This window comes from Cololabis saira, chromosome 23, assembly GCF_033807715.1.
Source record: "Cololabis saira isolate AMF1-May2022 chromosome 23, fColSai1.1, whole genome shotgun sequence".
Taxonomy (NCBI): Eukaryota; Metazoa; Chordata; class Actinopteri; order Beloniformes; family Belonidae; genus Cololabis; species Cololabis saira.
In genome coordinates, this window is record NC_084609.1 from 8,956,677 (window position 1) to 8,983,681 (window position 27,005).

General features: G+C 44.6%; 1 protein-coding gene across 10 annotated transcripts in view; it reads right to left on the minus strand.

Moving 5' to 3' along the window:
• Positions 1–27,005, minus strand: part of LOC133423870 (epidermal growth factor receptor kinase substrate 8-like) — a 60,468-nt gene that overhangs the window by 28,416 nt on the left and 5,047 nt on the right. For 7 of the 10 annotated variants that reach the window (XM_061714197.1, XM_061714193.1, XM_061714196.1 and 4 more), the window contains exons 2-6: positions 8,828–8,915; positions 7,683–7,750; positions 5,014–5,078; positions 1,821–1,982; positions 799–948 (exon numbers count right to left, since the gene is read on the minus strand). In XM_061714197.1, coding sequence (XP_061570181.1) covers positions 799–948; positions 1,821–1,982; positions 5,014–5,078; positions 7,683–7,750; positions 8,828–8,892 — 510 coding nt within the window. In that variant the 5' untranslated portion in view covers positions 8,893–8,915. Of the gene's footprint in view, positions 1–798; positions 949–1,820; positions 1,983–5,013; positions 5,079–7,682; positions 7,751–8,827; positions 8,916–11,420; positions 11,757–27,005 lie in introns of those variants that run through there. The other 3 variants (XM_061714200.1, XM_061714192.1, XM_061714199.1) reach the window with 2 other exon arrangements.

Sequence of the window (27,005 nt, forward strand, 5' to 3'; positions counted from 1 at the left end):
CGTCATCCAACCGTCATTCAACCATCATCCAACCATCATCCAAACTTATTTTATTATTATTAAATAAATAAATAAATAATGTAGATAGTAAATGGGTATATATATATATATATATATATATATATATATATATATATAAATAATAATATAAATAAATACATATTAACAATAATAATAATAATACATATAAATAAATGAATATTTATTAAAAATGGTTATTGGTGCAAACTATGATAACTATACATTGTTTGAATTTGTTGATATTATAAAATGTATGAATATCTATTGTTTTTATTTATATCTAAATGTTAAACGGAATGACTATTTTTTCTTTATTTTGTATTTCCTTTCTTTATATGCTACCTCTTTAGGTTTGCTTTTAATTTTTTGCTGTAATGTACTGTGTATTATGTGTCGGACCCCAGGAAGAATTAGCTGCAGTTTTGCTGTAGCTAAGTGGGATCCAAATAAAACTATAAATTATAAATCCAACCATCATCCAACCGTCATCCAGGAGGAGACTGAGGTGTATTTGCTCCGATGCTGGAGATGTTGAGGTGGTTCTCCACCTTTTTGGGGGTCCTGGACCCCTGCAGGTTTGTGATCCACTCTTCAACCCCCCCTCCCCCCAATATGAGGGGTGGGGGTGGAATTTGACAGAAACAGCAGAAATTGCCTTTTAAAATTACATTGTGGCGTTTATTTATTCACTCTGAGGCAAATATGAGCTTTCGGTTGTAACTTTCAGGACAAATATAAAAATCATAAACCAGCAGCAGGTCCTCTGCTCCGGCGTACCTTGATGTCGTCGCACTGGAACAGGTGCAGGTCCGCTTTGCTCTGACCCGCCTCCTTGCAGACCAGCGCCAGGATGGAGTCGTAGCTGCAGGCGTTCAGAACCGCCTGGCAGTGCTGGACCGACCCGACCGGGAAGTTCTCCAGCTCGTTCTGGAGACAGCAGTGAGGTCAGCGAGAGGCTTTTTTTTTTTTTTTTAAATTGAAATCTTTGTTTCGAGCATATTATAAATAAAAAGAAAAACAATTACACAAAACATCAGAAAAGATTACAAATAAACCGTCATTAAACAAAATCAAAGGGAAATAAACCTTCATGCCCAAAAAGGAGTAGGAGGAAGTAAAAAACTTATGAGGTCATACACCTTGATTCTTTTTCAATTTTGCTTGAATACAAAATAAATATACAGGACTGTCTCAGAAAATTAGAATATTGTGATAAAGTTCTTTATTTTCTGTAATTAAAAATTAAAAATTAAAAAAACAAAAATGTCATACATTCTGGATTCATTACAAATCAACTGAAATATTGCAAGCCTTTTATTATTTTAATATTGCTGATTATGGTTTAAGATTAGGATTCACAGAATATTCTAATTTTTTGAGATAGGATATTTGAGTTTTCTTAAGCTGTAAGCCATGATCAGCAATATTAAAATAATAAAAGGCTTGCAATATTTCAGTTGATTTGTAATGAATCCAGAATGTATGACATTTTTGTTTTTGTAATTGCATTACAAAAAAATCACAATATTCTAATTTTCTGAGACAGTCCTGTAAATAAATATAACAGCAAGCTTTACTTTATCAAAAAATATACCTGTTATTACAGCACTTCATCGCAATATTATACCTGAACATTATAAATAAATCCATCCATCCATTATCTATACCCGTTTCATCCTTTACGTACATTATGATGAATCCCCACACAATCACTATATCATGTCTCCTCTTCCCTGTGTTTGGCAAAAATCTTTTCTTTGTATTTGCTTTACGGGCGACCCGGGTCCAGCAGGACTCACCCGGGTCTCCAGGTCCACCAGGCTGACCGTCCTCTCCTCCACCTGCAGCAGCATCTCCTGGGTCCAGATCTTCCCCTTGGCGTCCAGCAGTCGTAGCCGTCGGACGCCGTCGTCCACCGTGATCATGCCGTCCTTCCGGTCCAGGACGAAGGTGGTCAGGTGCTGGGGGGACAGAGTCGGGCTTCAGCGCTCAGAACCAGACCAGACCTCCTCCCGACCCACGGGGGCCGGAGGTCACGACCTCGTCAGGTTCTGGATCCAAAACCACCAGATAGTCGAGACGAGGAGTTTTTATTTAATTTTTTATTTAACCAGCTAAGGATCAAGGATCTCTTTCACAAGGGTGACCTGGCCAAGAAGGCAGCAGTGCACGTCAAAAAATAAATAAAATCACAAGGTTAAAAGATAGAATACAAAACAATAACGGAGGAACAAAGTAGCAGTAAAATGATATTACCACGTCTTATAAAGCAGTGATTCCCCAACCTTTTCTGCACCGCGGACTAGTTTAATGTCTGACAATATTTTCACGGCCCAATCTAAAGGTGTAGTTGATAAAAACTAAATAAAATGACAAGATCGGCATTAAAAACTGCGGTATTTTCTCTATAGTAGTAATAATAATAATAATAATAATAATAATAATAATAATAATAATAATACATAATAATAAATAAAATAATGGAAATTGTAAATTACCTTTAATATGAGTATTTCTATAAATGTGTTTTTATGTTTTTATGTCTCATTAACGTTATTTAAAGCCAGGCTTTTATTTTATTTGTTATATATTAACCGATATTTAGTGCTTTTATTTTGAAGGCGTCTTGGTGAGACATTGTAAACATCCAGCGCTTCAGACTTTCGAGGTAAAAGTTTAACGGCAGTAGAAAGTGTGTCTGAAAGACTAAACTAGTGTTGAGAATGCTAAAGTGGAGCATAACTGACATAAAAAGCACCTGGCTGATAAGGATTTGTTTTCTTTGCAAATGTTATTCCGTATTTATGAACATATTGAGTTTGGTTGCCATGGTTACTCATGTATTGTGGTTAGCGGTAGCTGTTATTACCGAGCGAGCAGCTGCGTCGGTCTGTATTTAAGTTAAATGAAACTTATATGAATGTAGAAAGACTAACTCTATTTTATTTTATTCCTTTATAGCGCTTACTGTGTGTTTGCAGTGTATTTACTGTACATCCAAGTAATAAAAACATTCTCAACCATCAGTTTGAGAGTCAACCATCATCAGTCGTGGATGGTACAGAAATAATTTTTTCTTTCTGTGCGGCCCGGTACCAAATGACCCACGGCCCAATACCGGGCCACGACCCGGGGGTTGGGCACCACTGTTATAAAGTACAGATGCATAGGAGGTCACAGCCAGTTAACAGTACATAATCACATCAATCATATAAAGTGCAGATGTTTAGGAAGACATAACTACCATCAGGTACAGAGACACTGTCCAATGCTTTCACACTCTAGGTCCTTCAGGATTGAACCAAAGTCATTGAAAGATATCAGGTCCGTCAGTTTTAAGTCTTTCTGAAAGGTGTTCCAAGCAAAGGGGGAATTTAAAAGCTCTTTTTCCCAGCTCAGTACGAACACGCGGAACAATGAAGTGCAAGGCATCATGTGAGTGCAGGCCATAATGGCTTTGGCTTCTATGGAGATATGTACATAGGTAAGCAGGGACCAATCCCAGAAGGGTTTTATAAATAATGAGCAACCAATGCATACGCCTGCGTACATATAAAGATGGCCAAGCGGATTTGGCATACGGGGTAAGATGTTTACAGCCAGTGACAAATGTCAAGGCACAATGACACACAGTGAAAAGTAGGAGGATCTAAAAATAACCAATCTCAGCTAATTAGCTCCGTCATCGGCGGGTCGGGGGTCGGCGCCATAAAAAGATCTGCAGGAGGCAGCGGGTCTCGGGAGACGGGTCCAGGAGGAACCTGAAGGAGTCCCTGTGTGCCGGGGACATGCAGGTTAACGAGGGGGGGGGGAACCCCCGTGGACCCGGGAACCATCCAGAGACCCGGAACCCGGCTGACCGGGAGGGGGGTGTTGTGAGTCGGGTTTCTGGGTCAAAAGTCATCTACGCGCCGGAACCTGACTACGGAGAACATTTCAGTACAGAAGATAAGGTTTTTGGCAGATATTTGGTCCTTTTAACTCTTCAAGGTCTTTTAATTTAAACGGCTGGAAACTGCAGAGGATTTATTATTTATTATTAAAAATGTATTTAAAAAAAATTCCTACAGATACAATCTGTATCTGTAGGAATTTTGTATTTCTTCTGATGAAAGGAGGGCCTTTTTGCCCCCCTAAACGGGCCCCAAAAGTCACCAAATTTCGCACACAAGCCAGGCCTGGCGAAAAATGTTATATTTCATGGTTTTCATGAATAGGCGTGGCCTAACGGCTCAACAGCGCCCCCTAGAAAACTTTGTGCCTCAAGCCCCACAATACGGTTTGACGTACATGAACGAAAATCGGTACACACCTGTATCATGTCGCAACTTAAAGAAAAGTCTCTTGGCGCCATGGCCGAAACCGAACAGGAAGTCTGCCATTTTGAACATTTTTAATTAATCGCGTAATTTTGGCGCAATTTATGCCATTCCTTCGGCGGTTAATACGGCCTGAACCGTAATGTGCACCCAGGTGTGTTATACATCAAAATATGCATCTCCATCCTGCGATCACGCGCATTACTTTTCTGGTGCTTTTTCTGGTACTTTTCTGATACTTCCGATTTTCTGCAATAACTTTTGAATGGTTTGACATAAAGACTCGTGGGTGGTGTCATCGGACATGGTTTTGAGTCATAATTGGTGCAAATTAGCCCTGCCCCTTCTTCTGATTGGTCGATATTTCATAGTCCCTATTTTCTGCCATAACTTTTGAATGGTTTGACATAGGAAGTCGTGGGTGGTGTAATTTCTGATATGCTTATGGGGGGCGGCGGTGGCCATGAGTGCGAGGGCCCGTTCATCGCTGCTCGCAGCTTTAATTTTGTTTATTATTTTATTTACATTTTAGTGTCTGAACTTCCTCGGATGTTTGGACCCACCAACACCATCCAGATCCCCGCCCCCCCAGATCCAGATCCTGATCCAGATCCTGATCCAGATCTGTTCCCATCCAGATCTTCTGGGTCGGACCCCGTCAGCCTCCACTCACCTCAACGTGGTACTGCGACGTGTCCGTCAGGCTGTTGATGCTGGTCTTGAAGTGTTTCCTCGGTTCTGGTGGAAGAGAACAGGTCCGGGTCACAGCAGAACCCCCAGAACTCTGGATCCGGACCTGCAGGTCCTCTACAAACCACTAGGGTCCAGATCCAGACCGGCAGGTTAAAATGTTCAACTTTACAGCAGAAATAAACAGATTTACAGTCCGGACCAGAACTGGTTCTGACTAAATGCTTTATCTGGAGGTGTGACATTGACGGCTTTGAGGGGGTCGTCTGGTTCCGTCTGGTTCTAACAAAAACAACCCGACCCACGTCAGAACTTGTACGACCTCGCCCCGACGTCACTGATGATGTCACAGGCGGCCATGACGCAAGTCGGTCCCCGCTATCTCCCCTCAGCAGCTGTTGAGCTTCTATCAGCCCCCAAACATCTGCTGCAGCGTCGCCGGTTACCATGGTTACCTGGGCTGGGAAACAGGCGCTCAGCTCAGCGACACCTCAGTTGCTGCATAGGTCCGTTACCGAAAGTTTCCCTCGAAGGAACCAACAGATTTTCTTAAGAACTGTAATTATTGTGTTAAAAACCACACGCACACACACGCACGCACACACACGCACACACACACGGTGATTTCACATCCTGACCAACCACTGCAAACACACGCATGCGTCCCTGTGTTCAGTAACCGTTTCTAAACTCCCTGAATGAAGCTCATACTAGTTAGTATCGTAGCTTAGCACAAGCTAAAATAACTTCTGGTCCCTCCAACCCCTTTTCCACCAAACCAGTTCTAGTTCTGGTCCGTGGGTGGTTCTGGTTCACAACTTGTTCAACTTGGGAACCAGCTGAGAACCGGTTTGTTTTCCACAACTCGGGTGCTAAAGGGAGCCACGTCATTACATCACTGCAAACGTCAGTTACGTCTCTGTGTTTGCGTGAAAGTTGCAGCAACAACCAGGTATCTGCTCTAATAGGACTTGGTCCACGTAGCTCCTCCGTGGACACATCTCTAAAAGACAGGTTGTCTCCTCCTCAGACCCATGATGCTTGGGGAAAAACGGGTCCTTTTCCCCCTTTCCTGTCAATCATTGCGCCGCTCCTCCTCCCAACCTCCTCCTCCTCCTCCTCCTGCTACACGCTTCTGCTGGCGTCTCCACACACACGCGCGCACACCGAACCACAAACACAGCCCAGACAGGGCGACTACAGCCAGGGGATGGGCCCGGGGATGGGACCAGAGGACTCGACTGGAAGTCGAGTCCTCTGGTCACGGTCACGGACTTCTAACAGCGGCGTCGGAGAGTTAAGCCGGGAGCGACAGGCGAAGCATGCACGGAAAAGCAGCACGGCGAAAACAATCATAAAAATAAAGGCATGCAAGCAGCAGTGTCTCCTTATCTTAAGTCCAGTCAGTGGCCGCGGGTCTTCTTAGCAGTTTTCCTCCCGGTGATGAGAACAAAAGAGGCTCTAAACAGCTCCGTGTTAAGCCTCATTTATGGTTCCGCGTTAAATCGACACAGAGCCTACGCCGTAGGGCTCAGCGTACGGTGCGCGCCGCGTAACCCTCTCCGTCGGTGTAACGCGGAACCATAAATCAGCCTTTATGGTGCGCTGGAGAGGAGAGGAGGCAGGGAGCTGGGTGGAGGGGGCGGTGATTTAGCGGGTCTATTAGTAACGGCCCGCCACCAAACCAGATGCGCCGTTTTTGCACAGTTATGCGGAAAATCCCAGAAAGCACACAATACACTGAATGTTAAATGTTCGTTGTTTTTTGGGTGTAATTGATGTCAAGACAACCAACAAAACACAAAAAATCAAGAAAAATTTGTTTTTCATGTCACAATACCTTTAACAACTCCGCCCCCTCGGGAAGCAGTTCTTTCCTCTAGACCAGCAAAGAGTTGCTGCTACCTTGCAACCGGAGCCACTTCTTTGTCAGTGGAAACAGAAAGCCCAGTTCCAAACTCAGCACTGGCCCAGAACCAGAACCAGCCTGGAACCGATTTGGTGGAAAAGATGTAAGTAGTTGTAGGCAAGTAGGTTGGTTCTTGTAAGCAGAACTCTGTAAGAACTTTGTAGGTTCTGATATTAAGGCCTCAACGTTTTAACTGACGCTTATCGTCTGAACAAATTAGTTTGTGTAAACAAACACGGCCATGAACCTGAACGCTAACTTGACAGCTACGGCGTGTAGCGACACCATGCATGACCACAGGGGGGCGGCATCTCACAGGTGCACTAGTCCCCGATGTGAGACGACAGACTGGACCTGTAGGGGGGGCAGTGGGGGACCTAAAAATCACCCTCAACCAGAACATCTGAACATGCCACCCACCCCCCCCCCCAAGGACAAGGCTTCGGTCCTCACAAGGTCAGCGCTGACTTCACGGTCCCCATGCAGTAACATAAACAAGACCACACACACACACACACACACACACACACACACACACACACACACGCTCCTCACTCTGACACCTCCGTTTATGTTTGGCAGACGAACGCAGGAAGTAAACTTCTTCTGAACCTGCGGAAGACGACAGCAGCGGTGATGAGACCAGGACAAGAACCCGGGTTACGGCCGACGTCGGGTTGCCGCAGCACAACCTGCACTTTTACTGTGGAACAGAACCAGAACCAGAGAGCAGCAGGACTCACCGTTCAGAGCTTTGGCACCGGGCTTGGCTTTGGTTCTGGGAGGTTCTGGAGACGGGGAGTCGAGGCCGCTGAAACACAAACACAGTCATGTGACCTGGATAGGGTTGGGAATTGATAAGATTTTTATGAATCCAATTCCGTTTTCGATTCCGCTTAACGATTCGGTTCTTTATTGATCCCCTTATCAATTCTCATTTGGAGAAAAAAAAGCACAACAACATGGCACTAATATGATAGGCAGTGTTCCAGTTAATTAGTTACCTGCAGTATTATTAGCCAAGGACATGCTAATGTTGCTGCTGCTGGGTTGAGAATTACTGACGTTCTAAAAAACAACATTCATTGATTGTTATTGCTGCTGTGTGAACAAATGTTTTTGCATGTTGGTAGTTTTCCTCCCTTTTGATGAAATATTCATTGGGCAAGTATTGCAAGTTTCTCTTTTGGCATCTTTTTTACTGAAATGTAACCATGTTTACTGTTGACTGCTGCCTTACGAACGACTGGAATTGAAAAGGGAATCGTTTGTAAAATTTGCAAACGATTCCAAGGAATTGAAACACTGGGAACCGGTTCTGAACAAGAACCTGTTCTCGATTCCCATCCCTAGACCTGGAGTCGGTTTCAGAGGAAGATGCAGCACTGATACCTGGCCTCTGATTGGCTGAGGACTTCTAATAAAAAACACTTTACTTTTAGTGTTTGCATATTTTTTATATTAATTATCGTAAATATCGTAAGTCATATTGTCGTGGTTCCGACAGACCAGAGAGATTTATCCGAATGAATCAAGACGTTAGTTAGCATCAGAGGTTTACACGAGCTAAGCTACTAGTAGTTTGTGGGCATGTTTCATTCGACTGCTAGTTTTGCTTGCTCCGCCCATTTTAGGGTGAAGTGGGCGGAGCCAGCTCCTGGCAGTGCCAAAAGGGGTGGAGTCACAGATTCATGGGGTGTGGATCTTGTGAAATTAGTGTTTCAGCTGAGCACGAAGATGTGTTAAAATTCTACGTAGTACGTCCTCAAAACGCTCATCTGCACAATTTTGGATGAAACCAGCTTCTTCAAGTCTCATCAAGATCGATAAAACGTAGGAAACAAAGTTTACACGTCCCCACCACCCCCCACCCATCACAAGGACTCACTTGACGTGCGAGCTGTACGAGCCGAAGACGGCCGAGGTGACGCCCGGAGGCTCGTATCCGTTCATCGTGCTGCACGGCAGACGGTCGGCTGAAACAAAAACAAACTAACATCAGCTGAAGTCGGTCAATGAGCAAAAGTAATCAGATTACAATCATGTTTCCTCAACTTCTCTGGACGACAGTTTATTGGAAGGCTAGTTAGCACAGAGGTCAACGTGAGCCGTCCGAGTTTTAACCAACAACAATCTTGCAAACATAGCGACTTTGTCGTCGTAGTTAGTAAATATCAGACCCCCCCCCCCAAAAAAAAAGTGACTTTTTCCCGGTATTATTAACAACTCAAGACTTTATTTCCATTTTAAATGGCGCCACATTTGTCAGGAACATGCGCCCATGGGACGAGCTGAGGATGTGGGCTGAACCCAGGAAACATTTGACAAATGTTCTGTGCCGATTACCAGGAAGCACAGTTGAAACCCGGAAACAATCCACCAGGAAGCATTGTTACAACCCAGAAATAATCCACCAGGAAGCATCGTTACAACCCAGAAATAATCCACCTGGAAGCACCGTTACAACCCAGAAATAATCCACCTGGAAGCATCGTTACAACCTGGAAATAATCCACCAGGAAGCATTGTTACAACCCAGAAATAATCCACCAGGAAGCATCGTTACAACCCAGAAATAATCCACCAGGAAGCATCGTTACAACCTGGAAATAATCCACCAGGAAGCATTGTTTCAACCCAGAAATAATCCACCAGGAAGCATCGTCACAACCTGGAAAAAATCCACCAGGAAACCCTGTTACAACCCAGAAATAATCCACCTGGAAGCACCGTTACAACCTGGAAATAATCCACCAGGAAACTGTTACAACCCAGAAATAATCCACCAGGAAGCATTGTTACAACCCAGAAATAATCCACCTGGAAGCATCGTTACATCACAGAAATAATCCACCAGGAAACACCGTTACAACCCAGAAATAATCCACCAAACACTCACTTCCTTATTTTTTGTGCTACATTTATAATTCTAAATAAATAATGATAATTATGCAGTTGTGCACATGTAGTCAAGATAAAAACGAGTTGTGAGACAACCCAGAAATAACCCACCAGGAACCATCATTACAACATTGACATAATCCACGAGGAAGCACCGTTACAACCCAGAAATAATCCACCAGGAAGCACCGTCACAACCCAGAAATAATCCACCAGGAAGCACCGTCACAACCCAGAAATAATCCACCTGGAAGCATCGTTACAACCTGGAAATAATCCACCAGGAAACCCCGTTACAACCTGGAAATAATCCACCAGGAACCATCGTCACAACCCAGAAATAATCCACCAGGAAGCATCGTTACAACACAAAATAACCCACCAGGAAGCATCATTACAACACAGAAATAATCCACCAGGAAGCATCGTTACAGCACAAAAATAACCCCCCTGGAAGCATTGTTACAACCCAGAAATAATCCACCAGGAAGCATCGTCACAACCTGGAAAAAAATCCACCAGGAACCATCGTCACAACCCAGAAATAATCCACCGGGAAGCACCGTTACAACACAGAAATAATCCACCGGGAAGCACCGTCACAACCTGGAAATAATCCACCAGGAAGCCCCGTTACAACCCAGAAATAATCCACCAGGAAGCATCGTTACAACACAGAAATAATCCACCAGGAAGCATCGTTACAACACAGAAATAATCCACCAGGAAGCAGCGTCACAACCCAGAAATAATCCACCAGGAAGCACCGTTACGACGTGGAAATAATCCAGCAGGAAGCACCGTTACATCACAGAAATAATCCACCAGGAAACACTGTCACAACCCAGAAATAACCCACCAGGAAGCATCGTTACAACACATAAATAATCCACGAGGAAGCACCGTTACAACCCAGAAATAACCCACCAGGAAGCATCGTCACAACCCAGAAATAATCCACCAGGAAGCATTGTTACAACCCAGAAATAATGCACCAGGAAGCATCGTTACAACCCAGAAATAATGCACCAGGAAACACCGTTACAACCCAGAAATAATCCACCAAACACTCACTTCCTTATTTTTTGTGCTACATTTATAATTCTAAATAAATAATGATAATTATGCAGTTTTGCACATGTTGTCAAGATAAAAACGAGTTGACACAAATTAAAATAAGTAAAAAGATGTGTTACTGTTAACATTTGTCGCTGTTTATTTTTAACTTTGACTTCACGGTATCTTAATTTATTGCATCCTGGCCTGCAGTTTGTAACTTCCCTTTTCTGTACAGTCACTTTTACGACTTTATTCTTCCGTCATAAAACATTTAAAACAATAACAAACATGAGGAGTTATGATAAGGTGTTGTGACATCATTCAGAGACTTCTGGAACGGAGACGCCCGGGACGGACGGCAGCGCCTCTCTGAGAACCTGGCGACTGACCGAAGACAGACCTAAAAACACCAAAAAGTTCCCAGAACCATCGACCCGAGAGGTTCTGGCAGAACTGAGGCCCGATGGTTCAGCCTGCTGATCCAGCCCGGGTCATTCAGGGTCATTCAGGGTCGGTCTCACCTGATAAACGCGGGTTGGGGTCTCAGGGGCTCAGCACATCGACCCGATCAGCATCTCCGTTCCGACCAATGAGCAGCAACCTCAGCCGTCCTGGGACCGGTCCTGATCCGTATAAATCCTGACGCTCTCATGGAAACCTTCTCATCCAGACTGATATTAAAAGCTGGGCACACAGAGGGAGCGCCGGTGCCGGCGTACGGGCGGGAACGCCCGCCAGGACTCTGTGTACAGTGCAGCCACGTGTGATTGCTTTTCCCAGGACTCCTCCGCAGCTTTATCCCTGTTCCATTTCGGGCTGCGTATCCATGGCGACCGTGGTGCGGGTAACACCTGAGAGACGACGGCTGGGGTTGGAAATAACCCGCTGCTGGACCGGATCTGAAGGGAAGCCCCGCCCCCTCTGATGACTCTGACCTCCAGGGTCGATCAGTAACAAGAAGGATCAGTCCGTTCTGGGAGGAGTTTCTGGGGGGAGAGGTGAAGCTAATGACACCCCCCACCAGATTACCCCCCACCAGGTCCAGGTTTAACAAACTCAGAACCTGGAGGTCGAGTTCAGTTGTTGTTCAACTGTATCTAAACATTGTTGTCACGGAGACGCAGCGGGGGGGGGGGGGGGGGATTAGTGTGTGTGTGTGTGTGTGTGTGTGTGTGTGTGTGTGTGTGTGTGTGTGTGTGTCAGTGTGGATCTCAATCCTCTTTACTTTCCTCTGCTGTACTCTCAGCTGCTTTGTTTCCATCTGTGACCCTGCAGTTCAGCTCAGGTACCAAGGCCTGCAGTTCTGGTACCGACTAGGGTCCAGATCCAGACCTGCAGGTCCTCTACAGAACACCAGGGTCCAGATCCAGACCTGCAGGTCCTCTACAGAACACTAGGGTCCAGATCCAGACCTGCAGGTCCTCTACAGACCACTAGGGTCCAGATCCAGACCTGCAGGTCCTCTACAGACCACCAGGGTCCAGATCCAGACCTGCAGGTCCTCTACAGACCACTAGGGTCCAGATCCAGACCTGCAGGTCCTCTACAGACCACTAGGGTCCAGATCCAGACCTGCAGGTCCTCTACAGACCACTAGGGTCCAGATCCAGACCTGCAGGTCCTCTACAGACCACTAGGGTCCAGATCCAGACCTCGTACATCCATCATGTAATCTATTTTCACCTCGTCAGGTAAAAGTAGACAAATCTGAAAGGGGGCGTGGCTTCATGGGCAATTAGCAGCTGATAGCCGTTAGCCCTTTAGCTATTTAACAGTTCAATAAACTTGAGATAAAAGACCAAAAGACTTGGTGTTATAGGTACCAGAACTCGGTCACGGTGGCGGCGGCCCAGCGAGACGCTAGCGGAGACGCTACCCTCAACCACTAAACCATTAGCTGCTAGTGGTAGCAGCAGCCAAGCAGCTAGCTACTCCAATCAGGGACCTGCACCTCCAGGTACCGACCTGGCGCTACTCTCCCCAGGTCAGCTAGCTGGATCAGGTCCAATCATCAGGTTGGTGGCTAGCGGGTCCGTGTACTTCGCGGCCATCCGTTTTTTGTTTTGAAATGACAAAATAAAAATATAGATATAATCCAAAATAATCCGTTTCCCATCTTTTGTTTTGATAATAAAAAACGGAAAACGGATCGTTATCCATTATCCATTATCCGTTATCCGTTATCCGTTATCCGATTTCATTGATGTGTTTGAAAATCGAAATTGGGAATTAAAACTCTTTTCTCTATTTCCTATTCGTTTCCAACGGGGGGGGCAGTATGTTAGAGTTCAGTTTATGTTATTCATTGTTGATTCATGACTGTCACAACATCACTGCAGTTTCATGACGGAGTGAAGACAGATTACAGATTAAACTCATGTTTCACTCCCATGTTTCATATTTGATTTATTTTCTGTTTCAACATTAAAAAAATCTAAAACTGTTAATCTGATGAACAAAAGAACCAGAAACAACTTTCTTCATTTAATACTGCGCATGTGCAATCCCCCCATTTGTCCAATCCTTGTTTTCAGTATCCTTGGAAACGAATTTCGATTTTCAAACACATCAATGAAATCGGATAACGGATAATGGATAACGATCCGTTTTCCGTTTTTTATTATCAAAACAAAAGACGGATTATTTCTCTATTTTTTTTTTGTCATTTCAAAACAAAAAACGGATGGCCGCGAAGTACACGGACCCTAGCGGTTAGCGGTTAGCAGCTCCACCGCGGTCCGGCTGACGTCTGGCGTCGTTCCAGATGTTTCCATGGCAACGTGAGAGACGGGGCCCGATGGTTTCAGTGTGTTTATGTTTTCTGTCTCCCACCTGGGCTGAGGGGGGCGTGGCTAACGGGCGGGGCTCATTATCCAGCAGGATGAGTCTCCGGAGATTCTCATCCTGAGAGAAACGCCTCGTTCAGCTAAACGACGGAGTCGGGAGAGTCATCGTCCCGCTGGCGGCTCAGCTTCCTCTTTCGTGACTCATTAACCGATTTATCTGGAGGTTTCTGGCTTGTTCAAATATTTGCGGAGAACTGGACTCTGACCCACGTCTCTGACCCGCCGGGTCCCTGCCGTCAATGATTGAGTTAAGTTCCTGCTTCAGACCCAAACGAGCAGCACCGGCCCGCGGTGGAGGTCAAGAGGTCACAGCAGCTCACCTGAGGATCAGGACCAGGGCCGGGACCAGGACCCGCCAGATCCGGTTCTGAGGAGAGTTCCTGGGAAACCAACGTTCCTGATGTTTTTATTCTGACGTTTTTCAACTCCTCAGTGCCGTAAATAAACCCAGTGTTCACTTTTATCACGACACTAAAGCTTACAGGTCCCATATGACCCCCCCCCCCCCCGATTGAAGTCAGATTTATGGTCCAGCAGCCGCAACACACACACACACACACACACACACACACACACACACACACACACACACACACACACACACACACACACACACACACACACACACACACACACACACACACACACACACACACACACACACACACACACACACACACACACACACACACACACACACACACACACACACACACACACACACACACACACACACACGAGCCTCAGCTGCAGCCCGAGTGAGTAAACATGTGAAGCGGCTCCGTCGCCGCGGAAACGCCTCATTGTTCCCGTGCGTGACACGGCCTGCTCCTGGGCGTCGCCGCGGTAACCAGCCAGGAAGACCTGGACCAGAACACGGTGGTCCGTCTCACCTTTAGAACCAAAACACCTCTAGAACCAAAACACCTTCAGAACCAAAACACCTTCAGAACCAAAACACCTTCAGAACCAAAACACCTCTAGAACCAAAACACATGTAGAACCAAAAGACCTTAAGAACCAAAAGACCTTAAGAACCAAAAGACCTTCAGAACCAAAACACCTGTAGAACCAAAACACCTCAAGAACCAAAACACCTCAAGAACCAAAACACCTCAAGAACCAAAACACCTCAAGAACCAAAACACCTCAAGAACCAAAACACCTCAAGAACCAAAACACCTCAAGAACCAAAACACCTCAAGAACCAAAACACCTCAAGAACCAAAACACCTCTAGAACCAAAACACCTCTAGAACCAAAACACCTTTAGAACCAAAACACCTTTAGAACCAAAACACCTTAAGAACCAAAACACCTTAAGAACCAAAACACCTTTAGAACCAAAACACCTTAAGAACCAAAAGACCTTAAGAACCAAAAGACCTTAAGAACCAAAAGACCTTAAGAACCAAAAGACCTTAAGAACCAAAAGACCTTAAGAACCAAAAGACCTTAAGAACCAAAAGACCTTAAGAACCAAAAGACCTTCAGAACCAAAACACCTGTAGAACCAAAAGACCTTAAGAACCAAAACACCTTCAGAACCAAAACACCTGTAGAACCAAAACACCTTAAGAACCAAAACACCTTTAGAACCAAAACACCTTTAGAACCAAAACACCTCAAGAACCAAAACACCTCAAGAACCAAAACACCTTCAGAACCAAAACACCTTTAGAACCAAAACACCTCTAGAACCAAAACACCTCTAGAACCAAAACACCTCTAGAACCAAAACACCTTAAGAACCAAAACACCTCAAGAACCAAAACACCTCAAGAACCAAAACACCTCAAGAACCAAAACACCTCAAGAACCAAAACACCTTCAGAACCAAAACACCTCTAGAACCAAAACACCTCAAGAACCAAAACACCTTCAGAACCAAAACACCTCTAGAACCAAAACACCTCTAGAACCAAAACACCTTTAGAACCAAAACACCTCAAGAACCAAAACACCTCAAGAACCAAAACACCTTCAGAACCAAAACACCTCTAGAACCAAAACACCTCAAGAACCAAAACACCTTCAGAACCAGAACACCTCTAGAACCAAAACACCTCTAGAACCAAAACACCTTAAGAACCAAAACACCTTTAGAACCAAAACACCTCTAGAACCAAAACACCTTCAGAACCAAAACACCTCTAGAACCAAAACACCTTAAGAACCAAAACACCTTTAGAACCAAAACACCTTTAGAACCAAAACACCTTAAGAACCAAAACACCTTAAGAACCAAAACACCTTAAGAACCAAAACACCTTAAGAACCAAAACACCTTCAGAACCAAAACACCTTCAGAACCAAAACACCTTCAGAACCAAAACACCTCTAGAACCAAAACACCTTTAGAACCAAAACACATGTAGAACCAAAAGACCTTAAGAACCAAAAGACCTTAAGAACCAAAAGACCTTCAGAACCAAAACACCTGTAGAACCAAAACACCTTTAGAACCAAAACACCTTAAGAACCAAAACACCTTAAGAACCAAAACACCTCTAGAACCAAAACACTTGTAGAACCAAAACACCTTTAGAACCAAAACACCTTTAGAACCAAAACACTTGTAGAACCAAAACACCTCTAGAACCAAAACACCTTTAGAACCAAAACACTTGTAGAACCAAAACACCTTTAGAACCAAAACACCTTTAGAACCAAAACACTTGTAGAACCAAAACACCTTTAGAACCAAAACACCTTAAGAACCAAAACACCTCTAGAACCAAAACACCTCAAGAACCAAAACACCTCTAGAACAAAAACACCTTTAGAACCAAAACACCTCAAGAACCAAAACACCTCAAGAACCAAAACACCTTCAGAACCAAAACACCTCTAGAACCAAAACACCTTAAGAACCAAAACACCTTAAGAACCAAAACACCTCTAGAACCAAAACACCTTAAGAACCAAAACACCTCTAGAACCAAAACACCTTAAGAACCAAAACACGTCTAGAACCAAAACACCTTAAGAACCAAAACACCTCTAGAACCAAAACACCTCTAGAACCAAAACACCTCTAGAACCAAAACACCTCTAGAACCAAAACACCTCTAGAACCAAAACACCTTCAGAACCAAAACACCTTCAGAACCAAAACACTTGTAGAACCAAAACACCTCTAGAACCAAAACACCTCTAGAACCAAAACACCTCTAGAACCAAAACACCTCTAGAACCAAAACACCTCTAGAACCAAAACACCTCTAGAACCAAAACACCTCTAGAACCAAAACACCTTTACTCAAAAGTGTGCCAAATTTAAGTATACTTTTTAGTATATATTGTTTAGTATTAGGGCTGGGGATCGATTCAAATATCAAGAATCGATTCGATTCCGATTATTAAGATTCAGAATCGATTATCACGATCCGATATTGATTTGGGTTACTGTTAATAAAACTATTTTTTCAGCTGTTGCATGAATTATATGACTGTAGTTCTGCAACATATTAATACTAGTGTTATATTGAGATTCAACAGCAAGTATTGGCAGCTAATGATGCTTTAAGGACCAATCAGCTCCCAGAATGATGATAGAACTGCTTTCAGAAACATCATGTGGGTCAGAATTACCAAACAGATCCAGGGAGGAAACAGAGGACGAAAGAAATCGCTTTTATTTTTTCCCCATTTATGAGAATTTGGTTTTTAACATTTATGCAAATGTAACCCCAAGACAGTATATAAAGCAAAGAAATATAGACAATGTATGCAATTATAACTAAAAACTTTAATGTTTTCATACCTTTAAACATATTTAAAGGCAAAAACATGGCCCCAGTTATTCTCCTGTCCAACAAAATATTCCTTTTTTGGGCATAAACAAAAAAGTACCAAAAGTTGTAATGTAATGATTAATTTTTTTTTTTTTGTTTTTGTTTTTTTTAAATCGATCTTTAGACATATGAATCGATTTTTAGGAATTAATATGAGAATCGATTTAAAATCGGAGAATCGATTTTTTCAAAACAGGCCTATTTAGTATGGCATTTCGGACGCACCACTTCAGAACCAAAACACCTTTAGAACCACAACACCTTTAGGAAAGGCAAGTTTATTTGTAGAGCACAATTCAACACAAGGTAATTCAAAGTGCTTTACATCAACATTAAAAGCGGCAAGACACGTAACGAGAGAAGATCTGCACTTGACTAAAGTGTTACTCGCAGCAAGTAAAAAAGCAGTCACAAGAAACTGGCTCAATGTAAATACCCCGAAACAGGAACAGTGGTTGGAAATTGTCCAGGAAATTTGTGTTATGGAAAAATTGACATATCTTTTAAGGATCAAAGATAATGTATTTGAAAAGAACTGGGAAAAATGGAATACTTACATGAGACGTGACACCAACTGAACAAATGTTGAATGGAACAGTGGACTGAATAGAGGATCATCTCCAGACAGTTTGTTTTTGTTAATGTTATTATTATTGTTATTCTAATATGTAACTTGTTTGCAGTATTGTTTTGTTTGTTTACGTGTGAAAAAATAATAAAAATTTAAGTTATAAAAAAAAAAAAAAAAGCAGCAAGACACAATTAAAACATAAATAACAAATAAAATGAAATAAAAGTATAAGAAAAGAGGCTTTAGAACCAAAACACCTTCAGAACCAGATGTTTTGGCAGCTTGCTGGTCTGGACCCCCCAGGTGTGTAAACACAACACCACGAGGGAAGACATCAGTAATGTTTCAGAGAAGCAGACCAGACTTTCACATTTAAATCACCACATTTCTCTACTGGTCGCCCCCGACGACCCGTCCGTCTCCGTGGAAACGGGTCAGCTGATGAGGTCGCTGCTGCCGTGCTGAAGGCTGATAGTGGAATCGATCATGTGGCGCTGCAGCGTTTCCATTGATTACCGGTCCTGTGATGCGGCAGCGTGGAGGCCACGCCCCCCTCCTGGTCCCGCCCCTGACCCACTGGACCCTGCAGAGACCAGGAGACCCAGAGACCCAGAGCCCCCCCAGCCTTTCCCTCATCTGATTTGAACTGAATTGCTTTCTAGTATATTGAATCCTCGGCTGTCCCAGTATTTAGAGGCTGTAGAATATTTAGTTGATGAGCAGGGTGGTTTTAGAAAAAAGCAAACTTGTATTAACCATATTCATTCTGTTTCAACTATTGTAAGAACTTGTAGCTGGTAAATCAACATTTGTATGCTTCGTAGATTTCCAAAAACTTTTGACTGGATTCACAGAGATCTGCTTGCTTTAAAACTTTTAAAAGCAGGGGTGAATGGTAGATTCTATAAAACACTTAAATCAATGTATAGTTGTCCTGTTGCCTGTATAGAGATAAATAATATGCAGACAGACTGGTTTAGTACTCCCTTTGGGGTTAAACAAGGTGATATTCTTTCCCCTAATCTGTTTGCTATTTATGTTAATGATTTGGCCCTTACCATCAAAGAATCAAATCTGGGTATACACATGGATGATTTTACTCTCGGGATTCTGTTTTACACGGATGATATTGCTCTCCTAGCTGAATCGGAGGATGATTTACAGAAAATGTTGACTTTACTTATGATATGGTGTCACAAATGGAGTTTATTAATAAATCAAAGTAAAACACAGATTATTCATTTCAGGAAAAAACGTACTCCAAGAAGTAATAAGAATATTAGTTTTGGGGAGGTAAGATTGGAATACACATCTGCTTTCATCGAACAGCTGAACCAGGACACCCCCCCACGTCCCAGCATGCAACACGATGGCATTACATCCTCCAGGTTATTTTTCCTCATTAATGTTTGTAATCAATATTTAATAATCGGTTTCCCCGGAGCTGCCGACTTTAACGAGGTTACTAACTGCAGCGGCGCCGCCGGCCCTCATCGATCTGGACCCTGGTCCAGCAGCATCTGACCCGGATTCCGGCCCCATCACAACTTTTCCACCTGCAGCTCCGCGGAGCCGCAGGAGGCTGAAAATAATCCTCAGTAATCCTGAAAGTGCTGAAGTCTGCAGTCCTGCTGGGGGGTCGTGGGGTCTGTCAGAAGCCGGGACGACCCCCCCCGGAGGGGGCAGAGCCACTTATGGCGCTTTTCCACTAGTACCTACTCAGCGCGACTCGACACGCGGCCCCCGCTTTGCACTTTTACACTACAGGTGGAGGTACGGTGGCCGAGACCAGCCATCGCTGAAAATAAAAGTAACGCTGCAAACAGAAACAAACGCCGCTGCAAATAAAATAAAGGCTTAGCAAATAAAATAAACGCTGCAATTATAAAGAAACACTGCTGCAAATAAAATAAAAAACAACGCAAATAAAAAAGCCACAACGGAAGTGAATTAACGGGGACTATTTTTGTCACCTCCCACCTACCATGAAACACCTCCCCCTACCATGAAACTCCTCCCCTCCTACCATGAAACACCTCCCTCTACCATGAAACACCCCCCCTACCATGAAACACCTCCCTCTACCATGAAACACCTCCCTCTACCATGAAACACCTCCCTCTACCATGAAACACCCCCCCTACCATGAAACACCTCCCTCTACCATGAAACACCTCCCTCTACCATGAAACACCTCCCTCTACCATGAAACACCTCCCTCTACCATGAAACACCCCCCCCTACCATGAAACACCTCCCTCTACCATGAAACACCTCCCTCTACCATGAAACACCTCCCTCTACCATGAAACACCTCCTCCTACCATGAAACACCTCCCTCTACCATGAAACACCTCCCTCTACCATGAAACACCTCCCTCTACCATGAAACACCTCCCTCTACCATGAAACACCTCCCTCTACCATGAAACACCTCCCTCTACCATGAAACACCTCCCTCTACCATGAAACACCTCCCTCTACCATGAAACACCTCCCTCTACCATGAAACACCTCCTCCTACCATGAAACACCTCCCTCTACCATGAAACACCTCCCCCTACCATGAAACACCTCCCCCCTACCATGAAACACCTCCCTCTACCATGAAACACCTCCCCCTACCATGAAACACCTCCTCCTACCATGAAACACCTCCCTCTACCATGAAACACCGTCCCCCCCCATGAAACACCTCCTCCTACCATGAAACACCTCCCCCCTACCATGAAACACCTCCCTCTACCATGAAACACCTCCCCCTACCATGAAACACCTCCTCCTACCATGAAACACCTCCCTCTACCATGAAACACCGTCCCCCCCCATGAAACACCTCCTCCTACCATGAAACACCTCCCCCTACCATGAAACACCTCCCTCTACCATGAAACACCTCCCTCTACCATGAAACACCTCCCTCTACCATGAAACACCTCCCTCTACCATGAAACACCTCCTCCTACCATGAAACACCTCCCTCTACCATGAAACACCTCCCCCTACCATGAAACACCTCCCCCTACCATGAAACACCTCCTCCTACCATGAAACACCTCCCTCTACCATGAAACACCGTCCCCCCCCATGAAACACCTCCCCCCCACCATGAAACACCTCCCCCCTACCATGAAACACCTCCCCCTACCATGAAACACCTCCCCCCCACCATGAAACACCTCCCCCCTACCATGAAACACCTCCCCCTACCATGAAACACCTCCCCCCACCATGAAACACCTCCCCCCTACCATGAAACACCTCCCCCCTACCATGAAACACCTCCCTCCTACCATGAAACACCTCCCCCTACCATGAAACACCTCCCTCTACCATGAAACACCTCCCCCCACCAGGAAACACCTCCCCCCTACCATGAAACACCTCCCTCCTACCATGAAACACCTCCCCCTACCATGAAACACCTCCCTCTACCATGAAACACCTCCCCCCACCATGAAACACCTCCCCCCTACCATGAAACACCTCCCTCCTACCATGAAACACCTCCCCCTACCATGAAACACCTCCCTCTACCATGAAACACCTCCCCCTACCATGAAACACCTCCCCCTACCATGAAACACCTCCCCCCTTCCATGAAACACCTCCTCCTACCATGAAACACCTCCTCCTACCATGAAACACCTCCCTATACCATGAAACACCTCCCTATACCATGAAACACCTCCTCCTACCATGAAACACCTCCCCCTACCATGAAACACCTCCCTCTACCATGAAACACCTCCCTCTACCATGAAACACCTCCCTCTACCATGAAACACCTCCCCCTACCATGAAACACCTCCTCCTACCATGAAACACCTCCCCCTACCATGAAACACCTCCCTCTACCATGAAACACCTCCCTCTACCATGAAACACCTCCCCCCACCATGAAACACCTCCCCCTACCATGAAACACCTCCCCCTAGCATGAAACACCTCCCTCCTACCATGAAACACCTCCCTCTACCATGAAACACCTCCCTCTACCATGAAACACCTCCCTATACCATGAAACACCTCCCCCTAGCATGAAACACCTCCCCCTACCATGAAACACCTCCCCCTAGCATGAAACACCTCCCTCCTACCATGAAACACCTCCCTCTACCATGAAACACCTCCCTCTACCATGAAACACCTCCCTCTACCATGAAACACCTCCCTCTACCATGAAACACCTCCCTCTACCATGAAACACCTCCCTATACCATGAAACACCTCCCTATACCATGAAACACCTCCCCCTAGCATGAAACACCTCCCTCCTACCATGAAACACCTCCCTCTACCATGAAACACCTCCCCCTAGCATGAAACACCTCCCTCCTACCATGAAACACCTCCCTATACCATGAAACACCTCCCTCTACCATGAAACACCTCCCTCTACCATGAAACACCTCCCCCTAGCATGAAACACCTCCCTCCTACCATGAAACACCTCCCTCTACCATGAAACACCTCCCCCTAGCATGAAACACCTCCCTCCTACCATGAAACACCTCCCTCTACCATGAAACACCTCCCTCTACCATGAAACACCTCCCTCTACCAGAAGTGGGTAGAGTAGCCAAAAATTGTACTCAAGTAAAAGTACTGTTACTTCAGAATAATATGATTCAAGTAGAAGTAAAAAGTAGTCATCCAAATAATTACTTGAGTAAAAGTAAAAAAGTACTTGGTGAAAAAACTACTCAAGTACTGAGTAACTGTTGAGTAACGTCTGATTTATTTTTTTAACACAACCATTCAAACAGACAAAAGTACAAAATAATCATATTCAGGCAAATTAAATCAATAAAATAATACAATAAATTAAAATTAATAAAAAATAGTTTAAATTAAAATAATCTTAAAGTAAATTAAAGTACTTTAATAAATAAAATAACAAACTAAAAAAAATAAATTAAGCACAAGTAGCACAAAATTTCAAGCCTTTGTACTTTTCTTTTTTAACCAGGCTCCGCAGGCAGAACTAGAACAAGCCCATGAACTCATATAAACTCTGTGTGTGTTTGAGTCTGTGTATATGTGACAAAACATGCAAAAACAAACATTTTTCCCAAAGAATCACTCAGTGATGTCATGAGATAAACACGTACGCGGATAAAAGGGACAAAAGAAAAGTAACAACTCAACGTAGCCTAATGTAGCGGAGTAAGAGGAACAGTTTCTCCTTCACAAATCTACTCAAGTAAAAGTAAAAAGTATAGGGATTCAAAACTACTCCTAAAAGTACAAAATTTCCCAAAACTTAGTCAAGTAAATGTAATGGAGCAAATGTAACTCGTTACTACCCACCTCTGCCTCCCACCATGAAACACCTCCCCTCTACCAGGGTCTGGCGTACAAACAGGACGTAGATTTAATCGTAAATCTTCGTACAGAAATCTCACCGCCGCACGTTTCATTTGAACGTCACGTTCAACGTGAAACTGGACGGGGACACGCGAGCACGAGGCTCCTTCCCCTCATCCAGACCATGAACAAACAAACATGGAGGGAGAGGTGGAGACACGCCTGACAGAAAGCTTCCGATTGACGACGTAGAAGAACCGTCTGACCTCGTAATTATTAACATTCGGTGCTTGTTGTGACCATGGTAACAACTCCTGTCAAAGCAGCAGTAGCAGCACCGCTCAGCTCTTTCCCGTTTATCCTGGCCGAAACAAGATGACATTATATAATATTATATACAATTATAATATTAATATTATATAATAATAATATAATAATAATCTTTATTAAGGACACAAGGTCCATAGCACAACAGACAACAGACAAAGGGTACAAGAAATAAGGATAAAATCCACAGTAATCACATTACATTTACACAAAGGCTGAGACGCCAATGATGCCAGATCTTGGAGAACCTGACTGAGCTCTGTGCAGGGTTGGTCAGTGTGGAGATTATATTGTTCACAGAGTTCGACAACCTGCACATACATCTATGCATAAGGTTACGCAGTACAGCAGTACAGGTAGGCACACCGACACTGACAAACAGCTGACTTGCACTGCTCCAGCGTGGCACCTTGAGCAACAGCCTCATCCCATCATTATGCTGCATAAAGTTTCTGCATACTGCTCTTTTTATAGTGACGCCACAAGTGAGCAGTATACATGGGGGTACAATAGGCTGTAAAAAGTGCAGCCTTCACAGGTACAGAGCACGTTTTTTCTTGCTTTAACATTTATAAAGTGGTCTCCCCTCAGCCTGCCAACTCAGAGAAGGAGGAAAGCAACCAAATTCTGCAGTGTCTGTACAGCCGCCCGGATGAGCCGTCCAGTGTGATGTGGATCTACGAGCCGTTCAGATTCTGCTCCCTTTCGTTACGTAACGACGGGAGCGATTTACATAGGTTGGCCTCCGATGCATGAAACCACGCCCACAACTAAAGGCTGAGATATACTTGATGTTGGTGCTTGCATTCGCTGCGGTCGAGTGCACCACCAACCGCGACGTCGCTCGCATAGCACGCGAGGAGAGCGCGTCGTACCGGCGGTCACCGATAGGGGGCAGTAAGCAGAGCAACAGTTGGAAAAGTGATTCAATATTTAGTAGCAGCAGTAGTAGCAGTAGCAGATTAGAACAACAAAGAAGTTAACATGACAATATTGGATGATGTAGGACAGGGGTCGGCAACCCAAAATGTTGAAAGAGCCATATTGGACCAAAAACACAAAAAACAAATATGTCTGGAGCTGCAAAAAATGAAAAGTCTTGTATAAGCCTTAGAATGAAGACAACACATGCTGCATGTTTCTACATTAGCTATAACTGGGGGAAGATTTTCAAGATTAATGTTGAAGTACAATTTCGAGAAAAAAGTCAAAATGTCGAGTAAATAGTAAAAATTTTATGAAAAAAGTCGAAATGTCGAGGAAATAGTCAAAATTTAATGAAAAAAGTCAAAATGTCGAGAAAAAAGTCAAAATTAAAAAAGGAGAAAAGGGAAGAAAAAAAGTGAAAAAAAGAAAAAAAGGAAAAAAAAAGAAGAAGAAAGAAAAAAAGGAAAAAAAGGAGAAAAAAAAGAAGGAAAAAAAGAAGAAAAAAAAGGGAAAAAAAAGGTCAAACATTTTTGAAAAAGCTGCAGGGAGCCACTAGGGCGGCGCTAAAGAGCCGCATGTGGCTCTAGAGCCGCGGGTTGCCGACCCCTGATGTAGGAGATTCTAACATTGCTTTGGTTGCGATCTCGGCAAAGGAAACAGCTGCGGCGACCTCCGCGCCGTCACTTGTGGTCAGCTGGTATCTGACCGGGACCAGCGCCACTCGCGGCCACAGCGAGAACTGCAGGTCGCGTACGCGTTCAGTGTCTTTTTGAGAACGTGCACGTCGACGCGTCAAATGAACGCAGACTACACGTGGTGGCCATGATGCGTACGCGGTCTGAACTGCAAGTATATCCCAGTTCGGCAACTCTGGCCGGAACTTCAACAACAACAACAACTCTGCCGGCCGGAGCTTCCGCCATTTTTTACGCGTCATTCAGGCAGCCAATCAGCACAGAGCCTCATTATCATAGACCCGCCCACTCACAATCCTGCATAGATAATGAGGTTAGAGACTGAGATGATAAAGACATGGCTCAGAGGCTGAATTTCTAATTTATTTAGCAAAAACAATCAAAAGCTTGTTTTTAAGACATTCAAGGCCTGTTTAAAATAGGTATTAGTTGCCATAATAGGTCCCCTTTAAGACGGCTGGTGACATCATCACAGGGGGAGGAGCTTACTGGGCCTCTGCAGGCCAGAAGGTTTCTGTTTAAGCCTCTACTGACGAGTGGGGGGCGGGGCTTATGCCGGGTGGGCGGGGCTTATACAGGGAGGGGCGGGGCGTATACCGGGAGGGGGCGGGGCTTACAGGTGCAGCAGATGGGCGAGGAACCAGTCTCTTTAAGTCGCCGTCGACTTAAAGAGACGACAGCGTGACCCAATTATAGATGACAGCTCCGGGGGGGCGGGACCAGGACCAGGACCAAGTCAGCAGCAAGAACAGACAAACACCGTCCCGGTTCCAGTTCCGTCCCCCCCAGTCCCCCCCGGAGACACCCAGACTACGTCCCAGACTACGTCCAAACATCTTATCCAGTATTGATCACCGGCAGATCAAAGGTCCAGAGTCTAAACTAGGATCAGAACATCCAGGTCAGCTGATCGTTGCAGCTCCGTGACGACCTGATGGGGGTCAGAGGTCATGATGGATCCGTATTGATCCCCGAGCGGTTCAGCCCCCCCCCCCCCCCCCCCCCTTCCACCAGTCAAACGTCAGAGAACCCGACACCTGACCGGCGCCAGTTCTCTGTTTCAATCCCATGATCCCACGCTGCCGACCGCAGAAACAGCTGGGAGGTACGGTTGCATCACAGCGTTGCCACGGCAACCCCACACACACACACACACACACACACACACACACACACACACACACACACACACACACACACACACACACACACACACACACACACACACACACACACACGTGGGTGTGTTTGTCTGGAGATCATGAAACAATAACGAGATCAAGTTCAACACGTTTCCATAAAAACCCTCCTCATTCTGACCCGGGACGGGACACGGGAACAGCAGGAACCGTACCAGGTGTTCTGCCGATCCTTGCTACCTTGCAGAAAAATACTACCTAATGGTTTTCTACCTTTTGTAGAGCTACAGTTTTACTATGTTTTACTCCCTAGCCCGTCATTGTAAATAAGAATGTTCTTAATGACCTGCCTGGTTAATTAAAGGCCAATGACTGAATGAATATCAAATAAAGCGATACAATTGTTTTTTTTTTCTCTCTTTATCGTATAATGTTCACAAAGTGTAATGCAATTCATGTCATAGGTAGTGTATTTTCAGAAGTGTCAAGTAACG